At 49.3% G+C, this 25,470-nt stretch overlaps 1 protein-coding gene across 1 annotated transcript; it reads left to right on the forward strand.

The window, feature by feature from the left end:
* Positions 1 to 2,153: 2,153 nt before the first annotated feature.
* ACSS1 (acyl-CoA synthetase short chain family member 1) lies at positions 2,154 to 25,170 on the forward strand. The gene is made up of 15 exons (XM_057402802.1): positions 2,154 to 2,466; positions 3,959 to 4,055; positions 8,054 to 8,253; positions 10,050 to 10,225; positions 12,585 to 12,737; positions 14,458 to 14,605; positions 14,894 to 15,031; positions 16,005 to 16,097; positions 17,902 to 18,014; positions 18,854 to 18,980; positions 19,649 to 19,776; positions 21,248 to 21,311; positions 22,356 to 22,474; positions 22,914 to 23,140; positions 23,182 to 25,170. The coding sequence occupies exons 1-14, from the start codon at positions 2,154 to 2,156 to the stop codon at positions 23,085 to 23,087; spliced, it is 2,043 nt and encodes a 680-aa protein (XP_057258785.1). The 3' UTR covers positions 23,088 to 23,140; positions 23,182 to 25,170.
* The last annotated feature ends 300 nt before the right edge of the window (positions 25,171 to 25,470 follow it).

Here is a 25,470-nt window from a genome sequence, read left to right on the forward strand (position 1 = left end):
CCGGCGGGCACCCCCCGCGCCTCGCCCTGAGCCGCGGCAGCCGCTGGCCCGCAGCAACCCCGGGCAGGAGGCGGAGGTCAGCGCGCCGCACCGACAGCATCAGCCTGACATCACCCGCGGGCCGCCCCCGCCCAACGGGACCGCCCCGGGACCGCCCCGCAGCCACCGGCAGCCGCCACCGGGCACCGCACACGGGGCTGGGCGCTGCAGCTGCCGGGACACGGGATGCTGAGCACCTCCCTGGCACCGGGACTGGAACCGGCACTGGCAGCATGACCACTGGCACTGCCAGTACGGGGACTGGTGCAAGGCTCATCTCTGAGTGGTCGGGACCTGCACTGGCATCACCAGTTTGCAGCTGGGCACAGCACGGTCTGAGGATTGGGACCAGTGCTTTTGACTGGGAGCAGCACTCCTTGTCCTGGGACTGCCTCACCAGGACTGTTCCACAGAGCCTGGGACTGTCACAGTGTGGAGCTGGGCACTGCACTGATGGGACCAGCGCCAGAGTCAGCACATGAGCCTGGGGCTGGGCATTGCATGGCACTGGGACTGGCAGCAGAGACCAGCAGAACTACTGGTCTGCGGTTTTGTGTTCTAGTGCTCTGGGACCAGGACCAGCTCCGGCACTGCCAGCAAGGGTCTAGTGCCCTACACTGCACTGTAAGTGCCAGCACCAGCATAGTCTGACCTGGATGTTGCACTGGGACCAGCAGCACTGGGCCGGACACTGCACTGACAAGACCAGCACAGTCTCCATCCTACCCTGCCAGGGTTGGGAACAGGCACAGCAGCCACAACTGGGCACTGCACCGGCACTACCAAAACTGCACCACATGCAGAAATGTCTCATGCAAGTGAGTTGTAGAATCATAAGAGTCACAGACTGGTTTGGGCTGGAAGGGACCTTAAACCTCATCCAGTTCCAGCCCCTGCCACAGGCAGGGACACCTTCCACTAAACCAGGTTGCTTGAAGCCCCTGTGTCCAACCTGGCCTTGAGCACTGCCAGGGATGGGGCAGCCACAGCTTCTCTGGGCACCCTGTGCCAGGGCCTCAGCACCCTCACAGGGAAGAATTTCTTCCTAATGTCTCATCTCAATCTCCCCTCTGTCAGGTTAAACCCATTCCTCCTTGTCCTGTCCCCACAGACCCTTGTCAAAAGCCCCTCTCCAGATTTCTTGTCACCCCCTTAGGCACTGGAAGCTCTCTCAGCCTGTCTCCAGAGCAGAGCTGCTCCAGCCCTCGGAGCATCTCAGTGGACTCTGGACTCACTCCAACAGCTCCACATCCCTGTGATTCTGTGATACCAAAGCCAGGAGCTCCACGTTGTGGTAATGAGGATGCTCGCAGGGCTGCCAAGCAAAACGTGCATGTGTGTCCACTTAGAGAGACTTGCCCCGTTTGGAGCAGAGCGGGTACAGGGGTATGATGTGGCAGTGCATGGGGGCACAATATGCTTGGCATATACCCAGGTGCACAACCACTATCTGTGCACGAGGGTTGGGCATGTTTGAGGCCCGTGCTACTGCTGTGCTGACTGTGTTGTTAGTATCCTAGCGCATGTCCAGGGCTGTGTGTACACAGGGCTGGCTGCCTTTGGGTAGGTGTCTCTGGGGTTGGAGTGTACCCGTGTGAGTGCTGCAGCAGCGCATGGCCTGTGAAGGCGCAGGCATCTCTCTTGGGATGCAGGGTGCTCCTGGGACTCTGTCAATGCAGGGGTGTCCCTGCGTATGGAATGTTCCACATATGTTCAGGGTTGTCTCTGAGTACAGGGTCTTCCCAGGGCTGTCTCTTGGTGCGGGATGCGCCCAGGGGTGCGGGATGCTCCCGGGGCTGTCTCTTGGTGCGGGATGCGCCCAGGGGTGCGGGATGCTCCCGGGGCTGCCTCTTGGTGCGGGATGCTCCCGGGGCTGCCTCTTGGTGCGGAATGCGCCCAGGGGTGTGGGATGCTCCCGGGGCTGTCTCTTGGTGCGGGATGCGCCCAGGGGTGCGGGATGCGCCCGGGGCTGTCTCTTCTGCTCCCGTGCTGGTTCGGTGCTGTCTCGGGTCCGTGGATGGGTGGGAGCTCCCGGAGCCGCCCCGCCGGTGCAGCCCCTCCCTGCAGGCGGTCCGTGCCGGGGCGGTGCCGGGGCCGCGGTCAGGGCCGTGCCCATGGCGCTGGCGGCGGCCGGAGTGCGGGTGCTGCGCGCTCTTCGCCGCCCGGTCCTACCGGGACGGGTCTCCGTTCATGTCCCTGCCGCGGTCGCCGCCCGGCGCTGCTGTAGCGGTGACAGCGGCGGTGCCGGGGCGCTGGCGCCAGGCGGGTACCGGGTCTGGCAGGAGCGGGCGGCCCGGGACCCCACCGCGTTCTGGGCAGAGGTGGCGCGGGACGCGCTGCGCTGGGACCGCCCGTTCCACACAGCCCGCGGTGCCGGACCGCCCGCTGCCGTGCGCTGGTTCCTCGGCGGCCGCCTCAACGTCTCCGGTAAGGCCCCGGCGGGGGGCTCCGGGGGGTCCGCGGAGCCGGGGACGGGGCAGTCCCAGCACGAACGCGGGCTGGGTGGGGAATGGATGGAGCAGCCCTGAGAAGCGCTTGGGGTGTTGGTCAGTGAGAAGCTCCTCATGACCCGGCAGCGTGCGAGGCGCTGGCTCAGGGTGCCCCGAGAAGCTGTGGCTGCCCCATCCCTGGCAGTGCTCAAGGCCAGGTTGGACGCAGGGGCTTGGAGCAACCTGGTCTGATTGTTAATGTCCCGTAAGTGTCCTAGCCCGTAGCAGGGGGTTGGAACTGGATGAGCTTTGTATTAACATGGCCTCAGAAATGTCTTTATCTCCTTTATTTTTATAGTATTGCTGCTGAAAAAATGAAGACTTTCATCAGCTGAAGGGAGCTTTTCACATTGTTGAGTTTGACAGTTGTTCTTGTAATGAAATATGTTGAATTCTGAGGGACTGCTCATTCACACTCTTTGTGTGGTTACATAAATCAGCTGTGACCACAGACCAGCCTCAGCTGACTCCCAAGCTGCAGGTTACTTAAACTCACGCAGGGTTTTATTGCACTTTATTTATCTGGGTAAAAACAACAAAATCCTTCCCCTGCAGTATTACATTTCCAGGAAACACAATCTGAAACTCAGCACTTGTTGTTAGGGGCTTTTTCTTTGAGTTATGCAGCCACATGCATGACTGGTTTTCAATAGTTGCCTATTGAAACAGGGTAACTTGGAAGAACATAAGGAGTGAGCATGGTTTGGGCTTGGAGTTAAGACTTTAACCTCTAACCTTCAGGCAAGCTGCTACTGGACATGCAGGCAGGTTTTTGCTCTCTCTCCCTAAGTCCATTCGGGCTTCTCTTACCCTCGGAATGTAATTTTATACCTTGAAGTTTTAGGGGGTGTAGGACACAGCTGAGCCATGTTCACTTTTCCCAAGTGCCTGGTAACGTGTAGACGTCTGTGAGCTTACCCTAGATCCTAAAGGTTTCGGTATTTTCAGCTCTTCTGTTATACCCTGGAATTAGAATGTTTCACCTGAGCTTTAATAAGAAAATTCCAATGAGATGAGCTGAAGAGGAGAGCCTGTCGGATTGATGGAGTGCAGAGCTGCTCTGGGGAGCACAAACCATCAAGAGTGTCTTGTCTTTGTGCTGCTGAGAGCAGTGGAGAGGTTTGGGCTGGTTTCAGCTTAAGTGGTGGAACTAAGCTGAGCTGAATCAGCTGAGGCCCCTCATCAGGAGGCCATCCCTAAGGCAGCTGAACACCAGTTTAGTATTTGTAGTATTGGCATACTACAGGTATGGCAAAGGAGAGTTTTACCAGTGCTCCAAATGTTATCACTTCCATAACTTGAGTGTGTAGTTAGCTAGCTAACAGGTTATGTTTCATCTTAGGGTAGCTTGCTGTTAGGCTTGACCAAGCTAAGTTTACAGAGCACATTGCATATGACCAGGCTTTGTTTAAACCTCTGTTTTCTTACAGTAAATTGCTTGGATCAGCATGTCGAAAAGTCCCCCAACAGAGTAGCTTTGATCTGGGAGAGAGATGAGCCTGGCACTGCAGTGTATGTCACCTACAGGTATGGCACCTTCTTATGGGGCTTCATGATGCTTGGTGGTGGGGTGGGGAGAAGAGACCTGTGTCAAACTCCGCTTTCTTGCAGGATACAGCATTGGACATGCAGCCCCAGTGCTGTGGCTCTGATTGAGATCTGGCATCATCTTGTTTCTCTTTCCCATCCTCAGTGCAGTTTAGAGTAACCTTGAGGCTGCTCTGCATGATGCTGACTTGTAATTGCTGCTATAGGTTGTAGGATTTGTTAGAATATGGCAGCTTTCAAGGATATTTATCTTCTTCCTGCTATGTGCCCTCCCTCAGGAGACAGCCATGCCTGCCAAAATGCGATTTACATCATCTGTTTCTCTAGTCAAAGGTTTCCCAGACTTGTACGTTCCTCAGTGTGTGTTTTAGGGAGCCAAATGTTTGATCTGCTGGATTAGAAAGCAGAGGAGACACAGGAAGTCTTGGTATCTAGCTCTGTAGAGGACCCAGACTCTGGTATCTGCCACAGATGTGCTCCTTCCTTAGGATCTGTATGTGCTGTTAATGGGACAACAGCTTTAAAGTCAAGTGCTAAGAAGGTAAAGACTTTCTTTTGGCCACTGCCTTATGGACCTGGGCTGGGAGGTGTCCAGGGCTTATGTTCAGAGAGGTACAAGGGACTGTTGGTTTGCATTATCTCCTTTGCAAAGCTTGCTGCTGTGAGCTGTTTGTCCCTATAGATAAGGCCCGGGTGGCACGAGGAAGGACCTGGCTGCTGGCATGGGCACTCCCCCTTCTCCTCTGGGGAGAAAACAGCTGAGTGCTGGCCCCATTCCCATCACCACAGAGGAAGCGGGTGGCTGTGCAGGAAAAGGGCTGGAACAGGCATCCTCCTCCCTGAGGAAGGAGAAAGCTTCAGTCAGTGGGACCTCATCTATGCACTGGCAAGACAGTGCCATTGGAAAGTGCTGTCCCAGCTTGCTCATCCATGGGGGAAATAAGAACCCCCATTTGCCTCTGCTGCTCCACACTAACTGCCTGCTCACAGTGGGTGAAGGGCTGGTGGGGCTGTGCTACTGGTCAGCCTACATCCCTATACCTGCTTGTCTGCAAGGTGGGTTGTGTTAATGCAGCTGGGTTCAAGTGCTCTGTTCTAGGAGAGAATTCTGAACATCTTCTTATTGGCAAGGGTACACGAAGCCAGGAGTGAAACATTTCAGTTTTGCTTGAGTGGCAATTGCTGCATCACAAGCTCAGTCGTGATCATCTTTTTCACTGCTGAGTTTCCTCCTGTCTCTCCAGCTGATGCAGCTCAGCCTTCGGGGGAAAAAAGCTCCGTTTGTGTTTACTCTGCCTCTGGGTTTTGTTTGTATCAAGTAGAAATGCAGCTAAGCTTCCAATTACATCCACTTTTGAATGGGAACGCAGGAGACGAGTTTTTTACTGCTTCTGTGAAAACAGGGCTTGCAGCTCTCCTGGGACTTAGTGGCTGCAGTCAGCAAGTGGGGACAGATCATGCCAATCTGTTATCAAGAGGTCTGGCTCTCCAGAGGCCAAACCACCATGAAGTCATTGGTAGGCAGTGGTGAAGCAGCAGTTAAGCCCCAGGAGTGTGGTGCAGTGAACAGCCAGCTGGATTTACTGGCAGAAGGATCCAACTCAGCTGGGAGTGCTTTGTCTTGCTTTGTGCGTGTTGTCAGGGCTCAGGAGCTTTGAAATCTTCCAGAGGAATCCCCCGAAGCCTTGCTGAGCCTGGGTTTAAAGGGAACTCTATTACCGAGTGCCTTGTGTAAGCAGGAGGGGTTGGTGGCTGGATGTGCTGGGTTGCAGCCTCTGTAAACTCAGCAACAAGGAATGTTAGACAGCAGCTCAAGCTATGCCAGACCTCCCCCTGTCTGACATGGGGCTGTTTATTCTCTCTGGTGTTCCCTTGTTTAGCATGGTCTCTACAAGTTAGCTACCTGTGAGGCAGTGTTTCCGAGCACTGCAAGATCCTATGGATACTGCCAAAGGGAGCTGTGTGAAGTGGGCAGCAGAACACGTTAGCTAACCCCTTTTGGAAAGGGTTGCAGGCTGGGTCTCAGTGGAAGGGCTTTAATTTATGAAGGATCTCCCTCCGGTGCCAGAAATGTTGCAGGCAGAGGGAATGTTCAAAATGCAAAACACAAGGAGGAAAACAGAAGCTGAAGGGCCAGAAATTAGGCTCCTCAGTAGCTTTCCACAGGGCTCCTAGGTGGGTGGGAGAGAAGCAGTTGGACATCTTCGTTAACCACATCGCAGCTATGCCTTTGACAAGCCAAGGGGTGGTAGTTCCTCAGCCTGAGAGGAAGTCATTGAAACTGTGTTAGAGATCACAGTGAAGACCTCAGCCAGGAGCCATGCGGGTTCTTACCAGGCTGTGCAATGCGGAAGGTGTTTCTCATTGGCAGCAAACTCTTTTTCCTCTTCCCAGTGTTTGCTTCCTAAGCTGAAGTTGCACCTAAATCTTGCCCAGGCTTTCAGCTTTCCCCTATCCAAGGCAGCTCAAGGACTCTTCACCTTCTCCCCTGAAAAAGAGCACAGAGGGTTTTCCTTGTATCGGGATTAGGATGTCAGCAGGAAGGCTGGATGATCTTCAACCAAAAACCCTCATGGTGAGCTTTATATTTTTCAGCTATTCTCAATCAGACGTTTCAAAGGCAGCGCCCATAACTCTGTGACCACAAGGTGCAGAGGCAGCCTTTGAACTCTGCTACTCACAGTGATTCATGTAGAGCAACAGCTAGGAGGTGAGATGGGAGGGTGTTGGCCTGAGAGAGGCCCAAATCTGTTTGGTTTGTTTTTTTTTTTTCTGTTGTGTTGTTTTTTCCTCCACTAACCTGTTTGGGACATTTGACCTGAATTTTCAAATCATTTCAGCCTCATCCAAATGATGGTTCCAGGAAATAAACTGGTCGCTGCCAGAAATACTCAATCCAGCAGAGACATCAGAGACCTTGGCTTGTGCTGAGCCTCCTAAGCAGGCGCTGCCAGAGCTCATATATAGCATTGAAGGTATTAGGAAAAAGTCTAGAAACACTTTGCAATAGGCTGCTTTCTGATGTTTTTTGATGTACAAGGAGCTGGCTTCCTGTGTTTAGAAAGCTGCAGGCTGTCTTGCTGCGGGAAAAGATTAGCATCAGGCTTCTAGGGACAATGTTCCTGCCAGGCATCCCTGACGCACATCAGAGAAACGCTGTGTGTTGATGATGGGGTTTACAGTTGCTGTTCCAATCCATGTCCTGGGCTGCATCCCCAGAGCGTGACCAGCAGGTCAAGGGAGGGGATTCTCCCCCTCTACTTTGTGCTGGTGAGACCCCCCCCTTCAGTTCTGTGTCCAGCTCTGGGTCAACAACACAAGAGGGATGTGCTGATGCCCTGGCACAGGGTGCCCAGAGAACCTGTGGCTGCCTCATCCCTGGCAGTGTTCAAGGCCAGGTTGGATGGAGCTTGGAGCAACCTGGTCTAGTGGAAGGTGTCCCTGCCCATGGCAGGGGGCTGGAACTGGGTGAGCTTTAAGGTCCCTTCCAACCCAAACCAGTCTGTGAAATGTGTTTGTTACCCTTGTGCTTTAAAAAGAAGCTACTGGTTGTAAAACACTTCCAACAGTTCCCCAACATAAAAAGTGCTGCGAGCTGTGGGACAGTGCTTCCATTTCATCTCATGTTTATCCCACAGGAGTTTCCAGTAGCTTTTGACTGATCCTTGTAGGTGAAAAAGTCAGCAAGGATGGCTAAATGGACTAAATTGACTCCTGGAGGCAGCAGGACAGCCACTGACTTGCTGGCTGCTTTACCTACACCAGAGCCTGACTTACCCTTCTGCAGCCAGCGTGGCTCTCTGCACCACTTTTCTTCTCTCCCTGATGGCAGAAGCAGCTTCTTTAAGATGCCAAAGCTGAGATGACAGGATCCAGAGGGCCTCGTGACCCGCACTCAGTTCAAGTTCATCCTTTTTTTGCTCCCTGGCGTGAATCAGGTTGTGCATTAACATGACAGCATTGCTTCCATGCCACAGGGAACTCCTGGACCTGACCTGCCGTCTTGCGAACACCCTGAAGAAATATGGGATACAGAAAGGGGACAGAGTGGCCATCTATATGTCTGTGTCCCCCTTGGCAGTGGCAGCCATGCTGGCTTGTGCCAGGATTGGTGCCGTCCACACCGTGGTCTTCGCTGGATTCAGCGCGGATTCCCTGGCCGGGAGGATCATGGACTGTAAGTAGATGCAGACCTGGGAGCAAACCCCACTGGACAGTGCTCCAGAACATACCCCAGTTCCATGTTTTCTTAGCAGAAAGAGAAGAGGTTCATTCTCAGCTGGTGGGACAGTATGTCCTCCCTTGCAAAGCCTTTTCCTTAGTGGCAGTGGCAGCATCTTCTGGCCTTAAAATACTTTATAAGTTGCTTAACATTCAGTCTGTGCTGGGTTACTGCCAGACAGGAGCGAAGTTGGAGGGAAAAACAGATCTTAGGAATGGGGCCTAATTTGTTCTTTCACAGTGAAATTGCAGTATTCCTTTGATATTCCTGCACAGTGCAAATTGCGCAGCCTCGACTGGCACTGCGATTTATGTGTAGCACTGGGAGTGTTGGCAGCCTGCCCCCTGCTCTGTTAGCTTTTGTATCTACAGGCAGAGCTGTTCTTAGCCCAAAGCACTTGCAGGGTGATTAGCTAAAAAGCAATACTAAATATACCAGCAGAAGAACAAAATAGCAAGTAGCTCATGTTCTAGCAGTCGCATCAGTTTCTTTATGGGTAGTGCGACTTAATGAGTCTTACAGCAATTTTCATGCTTTCTTTCCCTGTTTTGGTAGAAGTAAGGTATAGAAAGCAAGTACATGTTTTAGTTCTCCCTCACTTTAGGCCTCTTGTTTGGAGGCAATGGGCTAAAGAGCTCTTTCTCTGCAGCCACAGTTCTTGCAGTAATGTAGTGTGACTCAATAGGAAGCGCTCTGCAAGAGCGCTGCTGTGTGCTCTGACTTCCAGAAGGTTTCCCCTCAAGATCTGTATGACTTTTAGAAGGCTACAGGTGCCTCTGAGCAGGGAAATGCCTCTGAGAGGCCGCTGAGTTTGGTGCTCTTCAGTTTGCAATGGACATTTATCATAGAATCCCAGACTGGTTTGGGTTGGAAGGGCCCTTAAAGCTCATCCAGTTCCAACCCCTGCCACAGGCAGGGACACCTTCCACTAGAGCAAGTTACTCCAAGCCAGATCCAACCTGGCCTTGAACACTGCCAGGGATGGGGCAGCCACAGCTTCTCTGGGCACCCTGTGCCAGCGCCTCAGCACCCTCACAGGGAAGAATTTCTTCCTAATGTCTCATCTCAATCTCCCCTCTGTCAGGTTAAAGCCATTCCCCCTTGTCCTGTCCCTACAGGCCCTTGTCAAAAGCTCCTCTCCAGCTTTCTTGTAGCCCCTTTAGGCACTGTAAGCTGCTCTAACATCTCCCATTAAGGAGCCTTCTCTTTTCACAGCTGAACCAGCCCAGCTCTCTCAGCCTGTCTGCAGAGCAGAACTGCTCCAGCCCTTGGAGCATCTCCGTGGCCTCCTCTGGACTCACTCCAGCAGGTCTCTGGAGCCCCAGAGAGAGGATGAACAAGGGGCAAAGGTGCTTGTTCACTAAGGTCATAGGAAGTCTTGCCCTGGTTTCAGTGTGTGAGCTGTGAGGCTAAAGCAACAGTCAGTATTCACTATAAGAAGTAATTGGGAAGAAACTGCTCTGCATGTCTGCGCTGGAGTGGACTGGTGAGGACGGCGTATAACAGTTACCATTGAAGTGTTTAGGAAGATTGGACTAGCAGCTGTCAAAAGTGTTACAGCTGGAGCAGACCCAGGTCTCAAGTTTTAAAGTGTTTTTTGTCAGTGACTGACTGGTTTTAGCAGGTAGAATTTCCAGGTGCTTGTCGCACATGTTGTCCTATACATCATCCCCAAAAATAATGAGAGCTGGGTGCACATATGAGCCTGGTAGGCAGGCTGGTGTGTCTGCTAATTCTTTCTCTCTCTTTAGCTGGATGCAAAGCAGTTATCACCTACAACCAGGGCATCAGGGGAGGACGGATCATAGAGCTGAAGATGACTGTGGATGAAGCTGTGAAGAGCTGTCCAAACATCAAACATGTCTTTGTGGCTCAGAGGACAGATAACAAAGTCCAGATGGGTGACCATGATATTCCACTTGATGAGGTATGTTGGTGTTGGTAAACCTTGCCTGTTTCTCCTGGTGTTTCTTGAAGTGTGTGTTGTTTACTGTGTTGGGGGAGAGAAATATGATGCACTAATAATAGTAGGGACCAGCTGGTGTATCCACACCAGACCTGCCAGTGATGACTGGCCCTTATGCTGCCTCTGGAGCAGGTTTTCAGTTTGTGGTGCTCTTCCCACGCTGCCACAGTACCCTGATGGGCTAATGGATACAGGTGTGTTGCAGTGACGGCATCTGCACATCCCTGCAGTCACCTTGCTCTGCAGACACCCACTGGCACTCTGGATAACTCCTTTTAGGTCTGAGTGTTGGCTAGGTCATTTTTCTCTCCGTCTGTGCCTTTTGGACCAGTGTTGTGCAGATGAAAAGGAGATGCCCCTTTATGGCATCTGGATCTCCATCCTCTAACAGATTGCCTGTACCTACTGCCTTCTAGGATTGTGATTTGAAGCAGCTCAGTCTATGCCTGATTCATCTTACCATGGGGATGGGGTGTGCTGCTCCATTTGGGTAATCTTGCAAAGAGTGCTGAGATTTAAGGAAGGAGTGTTTCCTGAGACCCACAGTGCACTGATACAATTGCTGCTGCTGTTATATTGTGTTTGGACGCTCTGTAAGGGTTTGTCATATGCACTGTTGAAGGCAGTGCAGAAATAATCAGGCTCCTGGAGAGGCTTAAGATAGCCTGTGGACGTGTGGTGGTTACCCCGTGATGGAAGGACAGTCATGGCTTGGGAATATTTAGAACCTGTGCTTCCTGGGGGAGAAAGCAGCAATCATTGTAATGTGTTTAGCTGGTACACGCGGGACTGCAGCCTAAGGCAGAAGTAGTTTTATCAGTTTGCTGGCAGCAGTAAACAGAAACCACTGTAATGATGCCTGGAAATCACTCATCTGCAGGCATGATACGTACTCAGGAGTCCATGTGCTGGTCACATGAGACAGGAGCAGCTACTAGGGTAAGTTAAACACTAGAGAAGGCAGGTTTTATTCAGAATTTGTGTTACTTCTTACTCCACAAAGCATATTCCAATGATTTTCCTTGGGCTGCAAGCAGTCTGAGGTGCTTTGGTGATCCAGGAGCTGAGCTGAGCCCACTGTTAGTTGTAGGGCCTGAAACATCACAAGAATGAAACCATTAATGCTGTTATTTCTGATGTTCCTGATCTTTAGAGCAGTGGTGCTTTCAGTTCTTGTGCAATGGCTTATTGCAAAATTGAAGCTTATGTTGTAATTGAGCAATAAGAGAACTCCATCTTAGTTTCAAAAACTGGCAAGTCAGCCCAAACTAGCCCTGTTGAAATGTCACAATGTAATACCTGAAATGGGCAGGAGTGCTATAATTCAGAGACTAAGAATTGCATCTGACCCTGTCAGCTCTTCATTTTTCATTAAGCTTTATTTGTCAGGCACTTTTAAACAACTGGACCTGCTATTGGTAGTCTTCACTTGTAAGTGAGGCATGTTTACAGTGTATACTTGTAATAAGGCACTACCTAGAAATTCCTTCAAAGAGCCACCTTGTAACCCTTGCAGGAATTCATCTAGGACAGGACAGAGCTGAGAGAAGAAAGCCAGCTGGGTTTGTATTGCAGTCATGTGTTGAGCATCTGGAACACAAAGTGATAATTCCAAGTTTGTATGTGGATAAGAATATTGTTCAATCTCACTGAGGTTGGAGAATTGAAGCTGGGTTGTTCTTAGAGAAGGCTCCGGGGAGACCTTAGGGCAGCTTACAGTGCCTAAATGGGCCAACAAGAAATCTGGAGAGGGGCTTCTGACAAGGGCCTATAGGGACAGGACAAGGGGGAATGGCTTTAACCTGACAGAGGGGAGATTGAGATGAGACATTAGGAAGAAATTATTCCCTGTGAGGGTGGTGAGGCCCTGGCACAGGGTGCCCAGAGAAGCTGTGGCTGCCCCATCCCTGGCAGTGTTCAAGGCCAGGTTGAATAGGGCTTGGAGAAACCTTGTCCAGTGGAAGGTGTCCCTGCCTGTGGCAGGGGGTTGGAACTGGGTGAGCTTTAAGGTCCCTTCCAACCCAAACCAGTCTGGGATTCTATGAGTCTGTATGGTGCTAATCAATACTTCAGCTGTAAGCATGGGACATCTTCTGTTAGACCAGGTTGCTCAAAGCCAAAGCCCCTCTCCAGCTTTCATGTCAGCTTCTTTAGGCACTGAGAGCTGCTCTAAGGTTTCCCCAGAGCCTTCTCTTCTCTAGGCTGAATAAGCCCAGCTCTCTCAGCCTTTCCACATAGCAAAGGTGCTCCTGCCCTGTGGCCTCCTCTGGACACATTTAAGCAAAGTCTTTCTGTTATTGCCACCTTTTTTTTACCTTAGGAGTTGGCCAAGGCATCTTCTGTATGTGCTCCAGAGAGCATGGACAGTGAAGACATGCTTTTCATGCTGTATACCTCAGGCAGCACTGGGAAACCCAAAGGAATTGTTCACTCCCAGGCTGGATACCTGCTCTATGCTGCTCTCACGCACAAGGTAAGTCAGCTGCACCCTCTGGGAAAGGTGGATTTGCTTACTTCCATTTGTCTTCTGACAGTACTAACGAGAGGGCATTGGACTGCTGAGGTTGGCTGTATTTTGTATTCGCTGCCCAGCTGGCTTATTGGGTCTCAACAAACTGAAAAATGGCTGAAAAGGTGTAATTAATCTTCAGGATTTGTTCCTGGGGAATGTCATGCTCTGCAAATAAGAGCTTGAGTTATGAAAGGAAGGAAACCACAGTGCTGCTACTTTTGCATTTAAAGTGTGCTAGTGTCGCCAGCCAGCAGACATTAAAGTGATGCAGGTGAGGAGATGCAGATACGTATCTTACTGGCATTGGTACTGTGGATAGTACTGTAGTATTTTGCAGTGGGGTGCTGGCTTTTTTTAGTTCAGAAAGGATCTGGACTCAAACCAACCTCTTTGTTTAGCACTTGTTGTCTGAAGATCAACAGTTACATTCATGCTCTGTGGCTGTGCCTTTGCACTGCTTTTCTGTGTGATGCAGGCTAAATGTTTTAACCCCCTTTCTCATAGAAAAGAAAAAGTCAAGGCACTGCTTCTTGAAGCTCCTGTTCCGAGCTCTGTGTATGAAAAGGTAACAGTGAAAGGTGGAGAGAACAGAAAGATTTCCATCTGGCTGTGGTGGTATCACCCTGTTTGTCATCACCCACGCCTCAGGCAGAGGTTTGCTTTCTTTAGACTGACAGAATGGAGTTTTTAGATCTGAATGTGCAAGTGTCAGCCTTCTCTGCCTGAGGGCTATTTGTTATGTCAGCTTTGCTAAGTGACAGACTAATCTCCAAGGCATCTTTCTTTCTTAGTCCTGAAGGTAGATGTGAACCCAGTGCAGAGGTGCAGGGAGGCACTGTGTGCAGCTCAGTCCCTTTACAGGGGCTTCAGAGCCTGAGAGGGAAAGGCACTTGCCAAAGTAAAGTGAGAACTGTCTCTCCTAGGTAGAGGGATCAGGCGATTTGCATGGCCTATGGGTCTTTACACACTCATTGGGTTTTCTTTTGGTTCTGATCCACTTTCTTTCATTTAAAACCTAAAGCTGACTCTGCCTTATGAGTCAGGGCCTCTTTGCCATAAGGGAGAGGAGTTAGATTTATGGGAAGCATTTTCCATAACAAAGACAAGATAATGTGTTCTCCAAGATAGTTATCCTGATTTTGATGAGCAGGGTAGCAGGCAGCATGTGGAAAGCAAAACACTGATAGAGAAGTTGAGCAGCTAAGAACATTTCTCAGAAAACATTTCACAGGCTCCTCTCAGTTCCTCCAGCTTTCTCATGCAAGTTTCTCCACCTCTCAACCAAGCTCTTGATATTGGTGAGGGGTTTGAGCCTCCAAGGCCTGCAGCTTCCCTGCAGTTCAGGGGCAGCTCTCCCATGTGTACCGCTTGGAGTAGGCAACCTTTGGTATCCAGGGCTCTAGGCTTTGGTTGCCATTTTGTTGCTCCAATCTGAGGAGCTGCTGGTACAGCTGTGCTCCCTTTATGTTTGCAAAAGCAATCAGGAGCCTGGAAGCCCTGGTACTTGTCCCTCTGACTTGCTTCCTCACCTCGGGCTAGCCCTTGTGCTGCTGTGTCCTATGTGCCTGGCTCCACTTGCCCTGTGTGCTCGCTTGCTCCCACTTGGATGTCCAGTCCAGCACCTTTAAACTCTTTGTGCCTGCCAACAGGAAGTCAGCTGGCCTTACATTTATCTTTGCAGTATGTATTTGACTACCAGCAAGGCGATGTTTTTGGCTGTGTGGCTGACATTGGCTGGATCACAGGACATAGCTATGTTGTATATGGACCACTCTGCAATGGAGCCACCTCTGTCCTGTTTGAAAGCACTCCAGTGTACCCTGACCCAGGTGAGGAAGTGGGGGGGTAAAGGCTTGGCTAGACATGGCGGTGTGACAGAGATCTAGAAACCTGCCCAGTGTGACCTGCCTGTGTAGGGGAGGTAAGCTCCATTTCCTTGGAACACGTGTCTAAGACATTGAGGAACATCTTTGCATCCAGGTGAAAAGAAAAAAGACAAGTTGCCATTGGTTTTGCTCTGGACTCACAGTAGTCACAGCTTTAGCTTTGGCTGTTAACCTTCCTGCTGGGCAGTTGCAGTGCTAGACACATAAAAAGCCTGTTTGTGTTTTTTGCAGGTCGTTACTGGGAAATGGTGGAAAGACTGAAAATTAATCAGTTTTATGGGGCACCCACGGCTATTCGCTTGCTGCTGAATTATGGAGAAGAGTGGGTGAAGAAATATGACAGATCGTCCTTGAAGACCTTGGGATCAGGTAGGGGGCATGCTTCATCTACAAAAGACAAGTGGTTCTAGCTGCTTAAATGAAGGTACCAGAGATGCTCAGCTGACCACATGGGATGTGATTTGAAACAGAAGATAAAGAAGGCTCACTGTCTGACTTTTCAGGTATCTTCTCAGCAGAAGGAGGACAAGCTGAAGTTGGAGCTGTTCAACCTTACTGTGATTGCCTGTTTCCTAGCTTAGTTTGCAGGATCACACTCTTTGCTAAAATGATTTATCCAGGGGGAAATAATGTCACTGCATTTAACTGGCATAGGTGACCCAAGCAGAATTTTCCTGCATTATCAAGGATTCTAGAGGTTCTTATACATGACCTGCATTGATCAGTTACTTTCAGAGGTATTTGTTGGTTCCATTTTGGAAAAAATCAGACCTCAATTACATGAGCCCACTGCAATCCTGTGCCATCCCAGACAAAAGCTGTAAAACTGGTTTGTGTTGGAAGGGACCTTAAAGCTCATCCAGTTCTAACCCCCTGCCATGGGCAGGGACACCTTCCACTGCAGGAGGTTACTCCAACAGGATGCCCATCCACAGTGATGGGGCAGCCACAGCTTCTCTGGGCACCCTGTGCCAGGGCCTCACCACCCTCACAGGGAAGAATTTCTTCCTAATGTCTCATTTCAGTCTCCCCTCTGTCAGGTTAAAGCCATTCCCCCTTGTCCTGTCCCTACAGGCCCTTGTCAAAAGCCCCTCTCCAGCTTTCTTATCGGCCCCTTTAGGCACTGGGAGCTGCTCCATGGTGTCCCTGGAGCCTTCTCCAGACTGAACAAGCCCAGCTCTCCAGCCTGCCTCCATAACAGAGGTGCTTTGGCTCTCAGAGCATCTTCTTTAAGCTTCTTTAAGCATTGTTCTTAAAGATCATGATCAGCTTGCACACCACAGGGGAGAATGTGGTGTGCAAGCTGAAGCCTCAGGCTGCTTCCTTACTCATTTTGATCTAGTGGGAGAGCCCATCAACAACGAAGCTTGGCACTGGTTCTACCATGTGGTGGGAGAAGGACGCTGCACCCTCGTGGACACATGGTGGCAGACAGGTAAATGGCATCCTTGGGACATGGAAGGTCCCGACCTCTTGCAGTTTGCTGGTGGGTGCAGAAGGATTAATACATTTCAGTTTGATCCAACAAGTCTGTCAAAACTCTACCAGCTTTTTGATCAGCTTTTGAAGGTCTCTGGGAAGTTTCAGCACATAATAGCAATGTAGAAACATACGAAAGCAATAGTAATGATTTTTTTCTTCTCCCCTGTAAATGCTCTTTGATATGTTGAATGCTGGGAGATCTCAATGGGTTCTAGAAACAGGAGGCAGAGACTGAATTTCTGAGCAAAGCTGCGAGTGGGCAGCTTGAATTGGAAACCTTGTTTTCAATTATTTCTCCAGACGTACTGACATTGATGTGGTCTTATCACGCAAATGCACTTGCAGCACCATGAAGCCCCAATCCCCACTTAGGTGTGCTTTGTTTCCCAGCTTGGGAATGGTCAGGAGAGGGTGGAAAACTAAGCTGTGTAGTCAAAGGGACCTGATGCAATGGCTCTGATGGGTTGGGAAGGAGTGAGGGGAGGCTTTGCTGGCTCTGCATCAGGGGGTAGGGGACAGGGGTTGTCAACCAGCAGGGCTGCCTGGGAGCAGCTTTTCCCAGGAGTGAAGTACTGTGCTGTAGCTGCTTGGGCCTTGGAGCTTTGATGCCCCCCAAAAAGAGTGTGTTTCTGTTTTGGTAATATGCTTCTCCCAGCTGGCCCAGTTTACAATTGGTCTTTACCTTGCAAATAATCTTTAAATCCCTCTTGCCACCCTGCAGCTCCCTCTGGATTGTGACTTCACCTCCTTACGTGCTTCCAAGCCAAACCAGTCTGTGATTCTATGACTGTGATTTATGGAGCCATATTTTTAAAAGCCTAATGCACCTATGTTTTTGTTTCTGTCTTGTGTTTGTGAATTAGTTTAGAATAGAAAAGATCTTATTAAGGTTGGAATCTGATTTAATGTTCATCCCAGCAGGAATGGAAAAAGGATAATTAAATGGTTCAGTTTTAAATAGAAGATAAGCTCTCCCTGCCTGTTAGCGGTTGGTTAATCTCATCTTCTGTAATAAAAGTAATTTAGACTCCTGAATGCGTTGTAACCTGAGATAGCTGTAAAAACAGCACTGGGAGATAAATCCCTTGACATGAACCATAGAATCCCAGACCGGTTTGGGTTGGAAGGGACATTAAAGCTCATCCAATTCCAACCCCCTGCCACAGGCAGGGACACCTTCCACTAGAGCAGGTTGCTCCAAGCCACATCCAACCTGGCCCTGAACACTGCCAGGGATGGGGCAGCCACAGCTTCTCTGGGCACCCTGTGCCAGGGCCTCAGCACTCTCACAGGGAAGAATTTCTTCCTAATGTTTCATCTCAATCTCCCCTCTGTCGGGTTAAAGCCATTCCCCCTTGTCCTGTCCCTACAGGCCCATGTCAAAAGCACCTCTCCAGCTTTCTTGTTGGCCCCTTTAGGCACTGGGAGCTGCTCTAAGGTCTCCCTGGAGCTTCTCTTCTGAGGCTGAATAAGCCCAGCTCTCTCAGCCTGTCATGCTTATAGTTTCCCTGTAAAATCACATCTGGGATAGGAAAGCAGTCTGGTGAGTGCTGTCCCAGCTCATGAAGAGCTCTTAGTTTAGCAGGTCCATGGTGCTTTTAGATGGCTGTGCTACTTGGTGTTGTGTAATTCCTTCCCAGTGGCTTCTTCTGGTGAGGTGGCTTTACTAATCTATTCTTTAACTAAGAAGAGTTGTCATTTGCTTTCATCCAGCACTAGATGGGCCCCACATACTTTGTTTTTCATTATTCTTCCAGAAACTGGTGGCATCTGCATTGCCCCACGGCCTTCAGAAGAGCAAGCTGAGATCGTTCCAGCTATGGCCATGAGACCTTTCTTTGGGATTGTACCCGTGCTGATGGATGAGAATGTGAGTTGAGGTTGTGCTGGGTGCCCAAAAGAAGCTGCTGTGGGCTTCTGCCTCAATCACCTTTCTGATGGCAGAGGAACAGCATCCAGGAGGATGTTTGCTCCTCCATTAAAATGGTAGAATGGATGAACAATTTATGTATTGAGCATATCTCAGATGTCCATGTGGATTGCCAACAGGGCTCTGCAAACTGTCTGCAAATCTCTGGAGGAGTATTTGCATTTTCAGTACCACTTTTTGGTCTTATACTGCTCCTGATTGCTGCTGCTTTCATGTATGAGAAAGGTCAGAAGACACACAGCTCCTGGGAACTAGGGAGCTGAACAGTTGCACCAGTGTGTGCAATACCCAGTGGCATGGCAAGACTGGAGCAGCCAGCAGGACTGGTGGAGTTTTCCAAGGAAACTGCAAGGCATGAGGCCCTGCAGTCTGTGACAAACCTGGTGCTGGTCTGTAAAGCTCCATCTGCATTCCAGTGCTCTCTTAAACATCAAGACATATAATCTCCCTCATATACATTTTGGTAAGGGAATGTCGCAGTTAACAGAAGTGGAAAGCAGGGGTCCAGGCATCTTCTGGCTGCTTGGCACATCTTTGCTGGTATTGCCCTCCAGAGAATCACAGGACTCGCTTCTCTTTTAGTCTGATCTGCTGCACTGCTGGCCTCAAGGGGTGAGGAAGGCACGATACAGACAGTGCCATAGTAGCTCCATGGGTGGATTAATATTCTCGACTGTGGCTCTGTGAGCAGCAGGGTGTCTTGCAAGATTGATGACACAGAAGCCCTCGCTATTCCTGTTTGCTTCACCTGATCATCTTTCCTGTGCTTGAACCTGCAGGGAAAGGTTATTGAGGGCAATGATGTGTCCGGTGCGCTCTGCATTGCCCATCCATGGCCTGGCATGGCAAGAACAATCTATGGAGATCATCAGCGGTTTGTTGATGCCTATTTCAAAGCCTACCCAGGTAAGGGGAGTGCCAGGGGAAGGCAGTTTGCACTCCAGTTATAAGCACACTGAATGTTTGCAGCAGCACTTGATGTTTGTGCACCAGTCAGATCTGGGCTCCTTGGGGCTGTGTGTCCCATGCTCCAAGCCTGCACTGATGGTCTGAGCTAGTGTTGACCTTTCCAGCTGTCTAAAGGGATTTTTTTTTTTCTTTCTTAGAAAATGTAAATTTAATTTTTAATCCAAATACCTTTTCTTTGAGGCCACTTCTGTCCCCAGATATGCCAATATTAGGCCCTTGTCAAAAGCCCCTCTCCAGCTTTCTTGTTGGCCCCTTCAGGCACTGAAAGCTGCTCTAAGTTCTTCACAGAGACTTCTCCAGGCTGAACAAGCCCAGCTCTCTCAGCCTGTCTCCAGAGCAGAGCTGCCCCATTTGATTTCGTCCATCTTGGCAGAGATCTGAGCTCATGCTGCTCATGTGCTTATTAGGAACCAGCGCAGGCCAGGCAGAGCAGATAAAGGTTGGGGAGGTGGGAAATGGTGTGTGTAGCTTAGGAGGCCCCACAAGCTGCCTGGTCCACCTAAGCCACTCGCCATCCTAGAGCACAGCCTGCTCTGTGTCCTGGAGCCCAAAGTACCAGGCTGGCACACTTCCTGCTGCTGAGCAGTACTGTGTCTTTGCTGTAGGTTACTACTTCACAGGGGATGGTGCTTATAGGACCGAGAAAGGCTATTACCAGATAACAGGGCGCATGGATGATGTCATCAACATCAGTGGACACAGGCTCGGGACGGCTGAGATAGAAGATGCAATGGTAAGTTCCAAGCAGGTAGAGGTATCTTCACAGGACATATCTGTGGGGCAAGCTGGTCCTTTCAAAGAAGCTGATGAATTGAAACAAGCACAGGGTCTCTTGCCTTCTGACCTTTACCCCTGCATACACATAGCTTGATGCATCATGAATAGCAAAAGGCAACAGCGACTGGGGAAGTTAGAGTGGAGTTACGCCATTGGCAGTCATTGCAGTCAGACTGTCAGGGTTGTGCTTCCTCTCAGTGATCTCCTGTTGCAGCTGTCATTTTGGATGCTGGTGGAGTCTCTGTAAGGGCTTGTCTCTCCTGTTTGTTCCTTCCCCTCTGCTAACAACCAGCCTCTCGTTCCCATATCTGTGATTCTTGCTTGTTTGAACTAGCTGAGTAATGGCTGAGAACTCAGCAGTGTATGAAGTAACCTCAGTTCATGTCAGCTGCAAAGCCAGCCTGTCATTTCGAGAGAAAATAATATTAGCTCAGGGGATTGAAAACAAAAAGTCCTCAGAGCATTTATCTTCAAAGCTTGACCTGAATATTTATTCCTGTATTATGTGCCTTGCCTGCAAATGGCACTTAAATGTAACACCCGATAAAGCCCAAGCTCTGTTTGCATGTTACACAGTATCCTTTCTCTGTCATTTTGTGTCTCTGTGGGTTTCTGACTGGAGATGTAGGATCCATCTCCCACTCTATTTATGTTTGTGTATGTGTATGTACAAATACATTTATATGCTTAGATTGCTCTATGATGTTTTCTTTCATATTTAATTTAGGATAGCATAATCCAGTCTTTGGTGTGGGATTCAGATTTGTGATTTCTTCCAGTCTGTACACCCAAACTGCCTCCTTGCTGCAGAGAATATGAAATTAAACTCTGAAGTGTGACAGAATAAATCACTCTTGTGTAGCATAATAATAAAAATGTGCATTTGGCAAAACAACCCTTCTCCCTTGTGGGGAGGTGAGGAAGCCTGTTTCTGCCTCCTGGTGTGCATTGGGCACTTACAAACATTGGCCAAATGTGGACTGTGATGTTGGCAGCTTTGCTTCTGCTCTGTTGGCAACAGCTCCCTGTGGCACAGAGCAATGCAGAACTGGTTTTGCTTGTGATTTAGCCTTAGTCAGTCACCACCTGGGACCAAGGCCATGCACACACAAGAGCATAGGCAGAGGAAGAGAAAGCCGGTTTTCAGCTGGTGCAGGTTCAGGTTGGTGTGCAGTGGGCTTAGCAGTGTGTGTAGAAGTGCATATTTGTACGTTTAAAAGCAGGGACATCCTGGAGATGTGGCCACGGCTGTGGCCACCAGCTGACCACAGAGCAGGAAGGTAGCGTGCAGGTTTCCTGTTGTGCTTCCAGCAGGATCTGCTGAGGGGAGGGTGAGACAGGGCAAGGTGCTCTGCTCCTAGAGCAAACTCTGCAAGGCTTGAAGCAGTTGTTATGCTCTGTGTATTTTTGTTTCCCTTCTTGTGAAGGCTGATCACCCTGAGGTCCCTGAGACAGCTGTGATTGGGTATCCACACAAGATCAAGGGTGAAGGTATGTGAAAAGCAGTGTCCTGATGTGACACCTATGGATACTACTTTCCTTAGTTTCTAACCTGAGCTGTGTGTTAAAGAGGTGCCTAGGGAATGGGAGGGCAGTTATCCTTAGGTTGCCTAGCATTGCAGCCACAAGAGGCAAAGCCAGCAGTGAAACTAACTGCATGTTCCTAAGGTGGACTTATGTCTCTCTCGTGAGACCTCAACTGTATTGTGTACAGTTGTAGTGTCCTTAATATAAAAAGGACATGGAACTCTTGGAACAAGCCCAAAGGAGCACCTCCTGTATGAAGACAGGCTGAGAAAGTTGGGGCTGTTCAGCCTGGAGAAGAGAAGGCTGTGTGGAGACCTCATAGCAGCCTTCCAGTATCTGAATTGGGCCTGTAGGGATGCTGGGGAGGGACTCTTCATTAGGTACTGTTGTGGTAGGACAAGGGGTAATGGGTTCAAACTTAAACAGGGGAAGTTTAGATTGGATATAAGGAGGAAGTTCTTTACTGTAAGGGTGGTGAGGCACTGGAATGGGTTGCCCAAGGAAGTTGTGAATGCTCCATCCCTGGTGGTGTTCAAGGCCAGGTTGGACAGAGCCTTGGGTGAAATGGTTTAGTGTGAGGTGTCCCTGCCCATGGCAGGGGGGTTGGAACGAGATGATCTTAAGGTCCTTTCCAACCCTAACTATTCTACGATTACTCCCTAAACTGTTTTCACACATGCTGCTTATGTATGTCATAGAGCTTCCTTTAAAAGGATCGTGCTCAGAGATGTCCCTTAGTGATTGGTGTTGGCCAGCTTTTGATCACAATGACACTTCAGTCATTTATGTTGAGTTGTCTCTGTCACAGATGCCAAGACAAGGCTGGGAAATCATTTGAAGACTGGAGACTGACTCCCTTTTCTAAACAGGATCTGTGGTTTTCTTGGCAGTCCCTAGATTGTGCATAGAGGTGATTTGAAACCTGCCTTGGCATTCAAATGAGCATCCCTGGTCTTACCAGCCAGGATCTAATATGAGCTATGTGGCTTCTGCTTGTTTGTCTTCCAGGTGCCTTTGCTTTCATAGTGCTAAAGGAACAGACAGACAATACAGACCGCATCAAAGAAGAGCTCAAAACCATAGTGGCTTCTAAGATAGCAAAATATGCTGTGCCTGACCACATTCTGGTAAGTGGGAGACTGTAACTCTGGTACCAGGAGCAGGAACGGTTGTACTGAGCAAGCCTCACCTTCCTGCCTGCAATGCTGCTGTGGTCTCTCTCTGGTGAGAAGAAGAAGCAGAAAACCAGAAGTAGCTGGAGGGATCCCTAGGCAGGGTAGGGCAGATGCAGTGGTCTGCATGTGCTCTTCCTCCATGCCTGAGCATCAGCAGTGACCCAGAGGGTGGCTGGAATATTACAGCTGCTTTTTGGTGGGGCTGTTACAAGAGCCTGCTTTAGGGCTACCATGAGACTGTTCCATTTGTGCTAAACAACTCTTTAAATAGCATGTACGGAGAGTGTTGAAAGCACCGTGCTTGGCAAGAACTCTGGCACAGGCTTAGGACAGTTCAGGCAATCTTTCTTGTGATTTCCAGCAGGACCCAGGTTCTTTCCCTTCTCTGCAGGTGGTGAAACGTCTTCCTAAAACCCGATCAGGGAAGATCATGAGAAGGCTGCTGAGGAAAGTAGTCACTGAGCAGTCAAGCAACATAGGAGATGTCACCACACTTGATGATCCAACTGTTATAAAGGAGATACTGGATGCTTACCAGAAATACAAAGAGAAGAACTCCTTGTAACAGGCAGCTCTGGAATCTCTCCTCTGGAAACGTGGAAGGTTTCAGATGACAAGGTGTCCTGGGTTACCTGACTGGGTTTAAACCACGACACAAGGCAAATGACATAGTTCTCTCTTGTTTTCTATTTTTATTTTTTTATAAACCCCGTTCCTTCCAGGGGAACAGGATTTTCCACTCCCCCCAAAATGGATGCTGAGATGCACAGAGCTAGGAGCACTCTGTGGTTGACCTCCCTTTCATTGCTTTTAGGGCTGCCACAGAGCAGCCACTGGTGGTTTCCATTAGCTATGAACTGATTTAATACTAGCTGAAGCAAGATGCAGACGTTCATGTTTCTCATTTTAAAGTTACTTTACAGTGAAATGTTTTTATACAATACTTTTGCTGGTTTAAAAGAAGCCCTGAAATGCACTACTTCAGCTTTTCTTTCAGCTGTGACACCTGAGTCCAAGTAGCTGTATCTCACTGCAGCTGTGGTGCCTTTTCAGCAATGCTGGGTATTCCAGTAGATGTTTCACCTGTGCTGTTAGGGAAATGAGAAGGACCTGGCTAGTCTGATCATTCTTTCTTGTATTTACCCAGTTGTTCGAATACCTCATCCTGCTTTGCTCGTAAGAATTCGTTCCTACCACTCTATGTCTTGGGACAGGCCAGAGATGGTGAGCCTGTGTCCTTTTATGTCCCACCTAGCCAACCCAGCACTAGCACTTCCTGCTGCAAAACTGAGCCACTAAGTCTGCTGCTGGACTCCCTAAATGTCCTCAGTGCATTACCAGTTGCACAGGAAGGTTCTAGTTCCACATGGTTTTATTCTGCTTTGAGAAACTGAGATCACTAACTTGGCTTTTAAAGTGACTCTTCCTCATTGGTGATGACAACTGGATTGATGTTGTCCACTGTGGTTCACTTCTGCATATAAGGATTGGTGGTCTGCAACTGGGAGATCTTTGTTGCCAGTTGGTGTAGGTGCCTTTGTTTCTTTAAGTCACTGTGAAAAGGGACAATGTTTGCTTTGAAGCATTGGGAAACAAGTACTGAAGTGCTTGAGGGAGATTTGACGCCGCAAGGTGTGCTGGAGAGTTCACTGTGACTTGTCAGGCTGTGTGATTTCTGCTTCAACAAAGACAAGAACCCAGTTTGGAGGTAGGCTGGTTCTCCTCTCAGAAGTTATGAGTTAATGCTTATTGTTTCAGTAATCAGCATGCTGCCATGCTGATCTTCCAAAGAATCAAGTGCCTTGTGGGAAGCCACAAACTGCACAATCCACAAGAAAGAAGTGCCTCTTAGATGCCTTAGAAAGCGATAGCATTCCAGACCAGCAACCTCAGAATAGCAGGGAACAATAACCTTTGCCTTTCATATACTTTCAAAATTGCAGCTAATATATTAAGTGGTTTATTTCTGGATTCATTTTATGATGGACACATTTTGATTGAAGTACTCCTTATATTTGAGCTGTTCAGAAGAATTTGCTAGTAGGTCTCCTGTCCTCTAGTAAGCTACTGGAGGTCATGGAGAAGCCTGTAGATGATGGATATCTTTGAGACTTCTGCCACTGCTTAATATGATTTAAGCTGGCTGAGGGGTTTGGAGTGGCTGGAGGGGGCCATGGAGCATGCCACACTGTGGCTGGGGTCACTCCAAACTTTGCAGTCCTGCCTCTGTCTTTCTCAGGTGACAGTCTGCTTAGCTTCATGGAGCTGTGTTTTGACCTCATAGTAATAGTTAGAATTGCCAGGTTTTGCCCTATTTTTCCAGGGTCAACTTATTGCTGGGTTTAAGTGGAGCAGCACTGCCTTTTCCAGGGGGACTGTGTACTGGAAAGACAATCTGTGCACCTAACTGGAGGCAGGAAGGAAATAGCTAGGTGATCTGGTAGGATGGGGAGAGGGGTGGTGAGGTTTTAGAAGGGGGAAGTCCATCTTTCTAGAGATGATGGGTGTGTTGCACGATCTAAAGTTAAGCCTTTAATTTGATTAATTTGTAATCATGCTTTAAACACATTTATTGTCCTTGACCAAAACCAGTTTCTTCAATGAGCTCTGTATTTGTATTTTCATTAAAGGAAACACCTTTCTTTGTGTGATGGGTTGGCTTTGTCTTGTAGGTGTCTGGCCTTCCATGCCTCAAAGGGTCTGGGACTTTCTCAGTTCTTTGGTCTTGCTTTTGCCTGATTATTTTAGTCTGCCAAAGGAGACTGAGGTCAGGATGAGTCATCTTGTGGACCAGACTGTTGTTTTGCTTTGCTCTGAACAGTAGCTCACAGGAAGTGAGCTACTACCAGAAAACTTCCGCTGCGTAGCAACTCAAAGTTGAAGTAGTGTTTGCATATCAATAAGCTGCATGTCTCTGAGGTCCCACTGCTCTTCACTAATTTTCCTCT

The sequence above is a fragment of the Pezoporus wallicus genome, unplaced genomic scaffold (genome assembly GCF_028554395.1).
Source record: "Pezoporus wallicus isolate ANWC-B61680 ecotype Strahan unplaced genomic scaffold, APGP_CSIRO_Pwel_v1 contig_7553, whole genome shotgun sequence".
NCBI lineage: Eukaryota > Metazoa > Chordata > Aves > Psittaciformes > Psittacidae > Pezoporus > Pezoporus wallicus.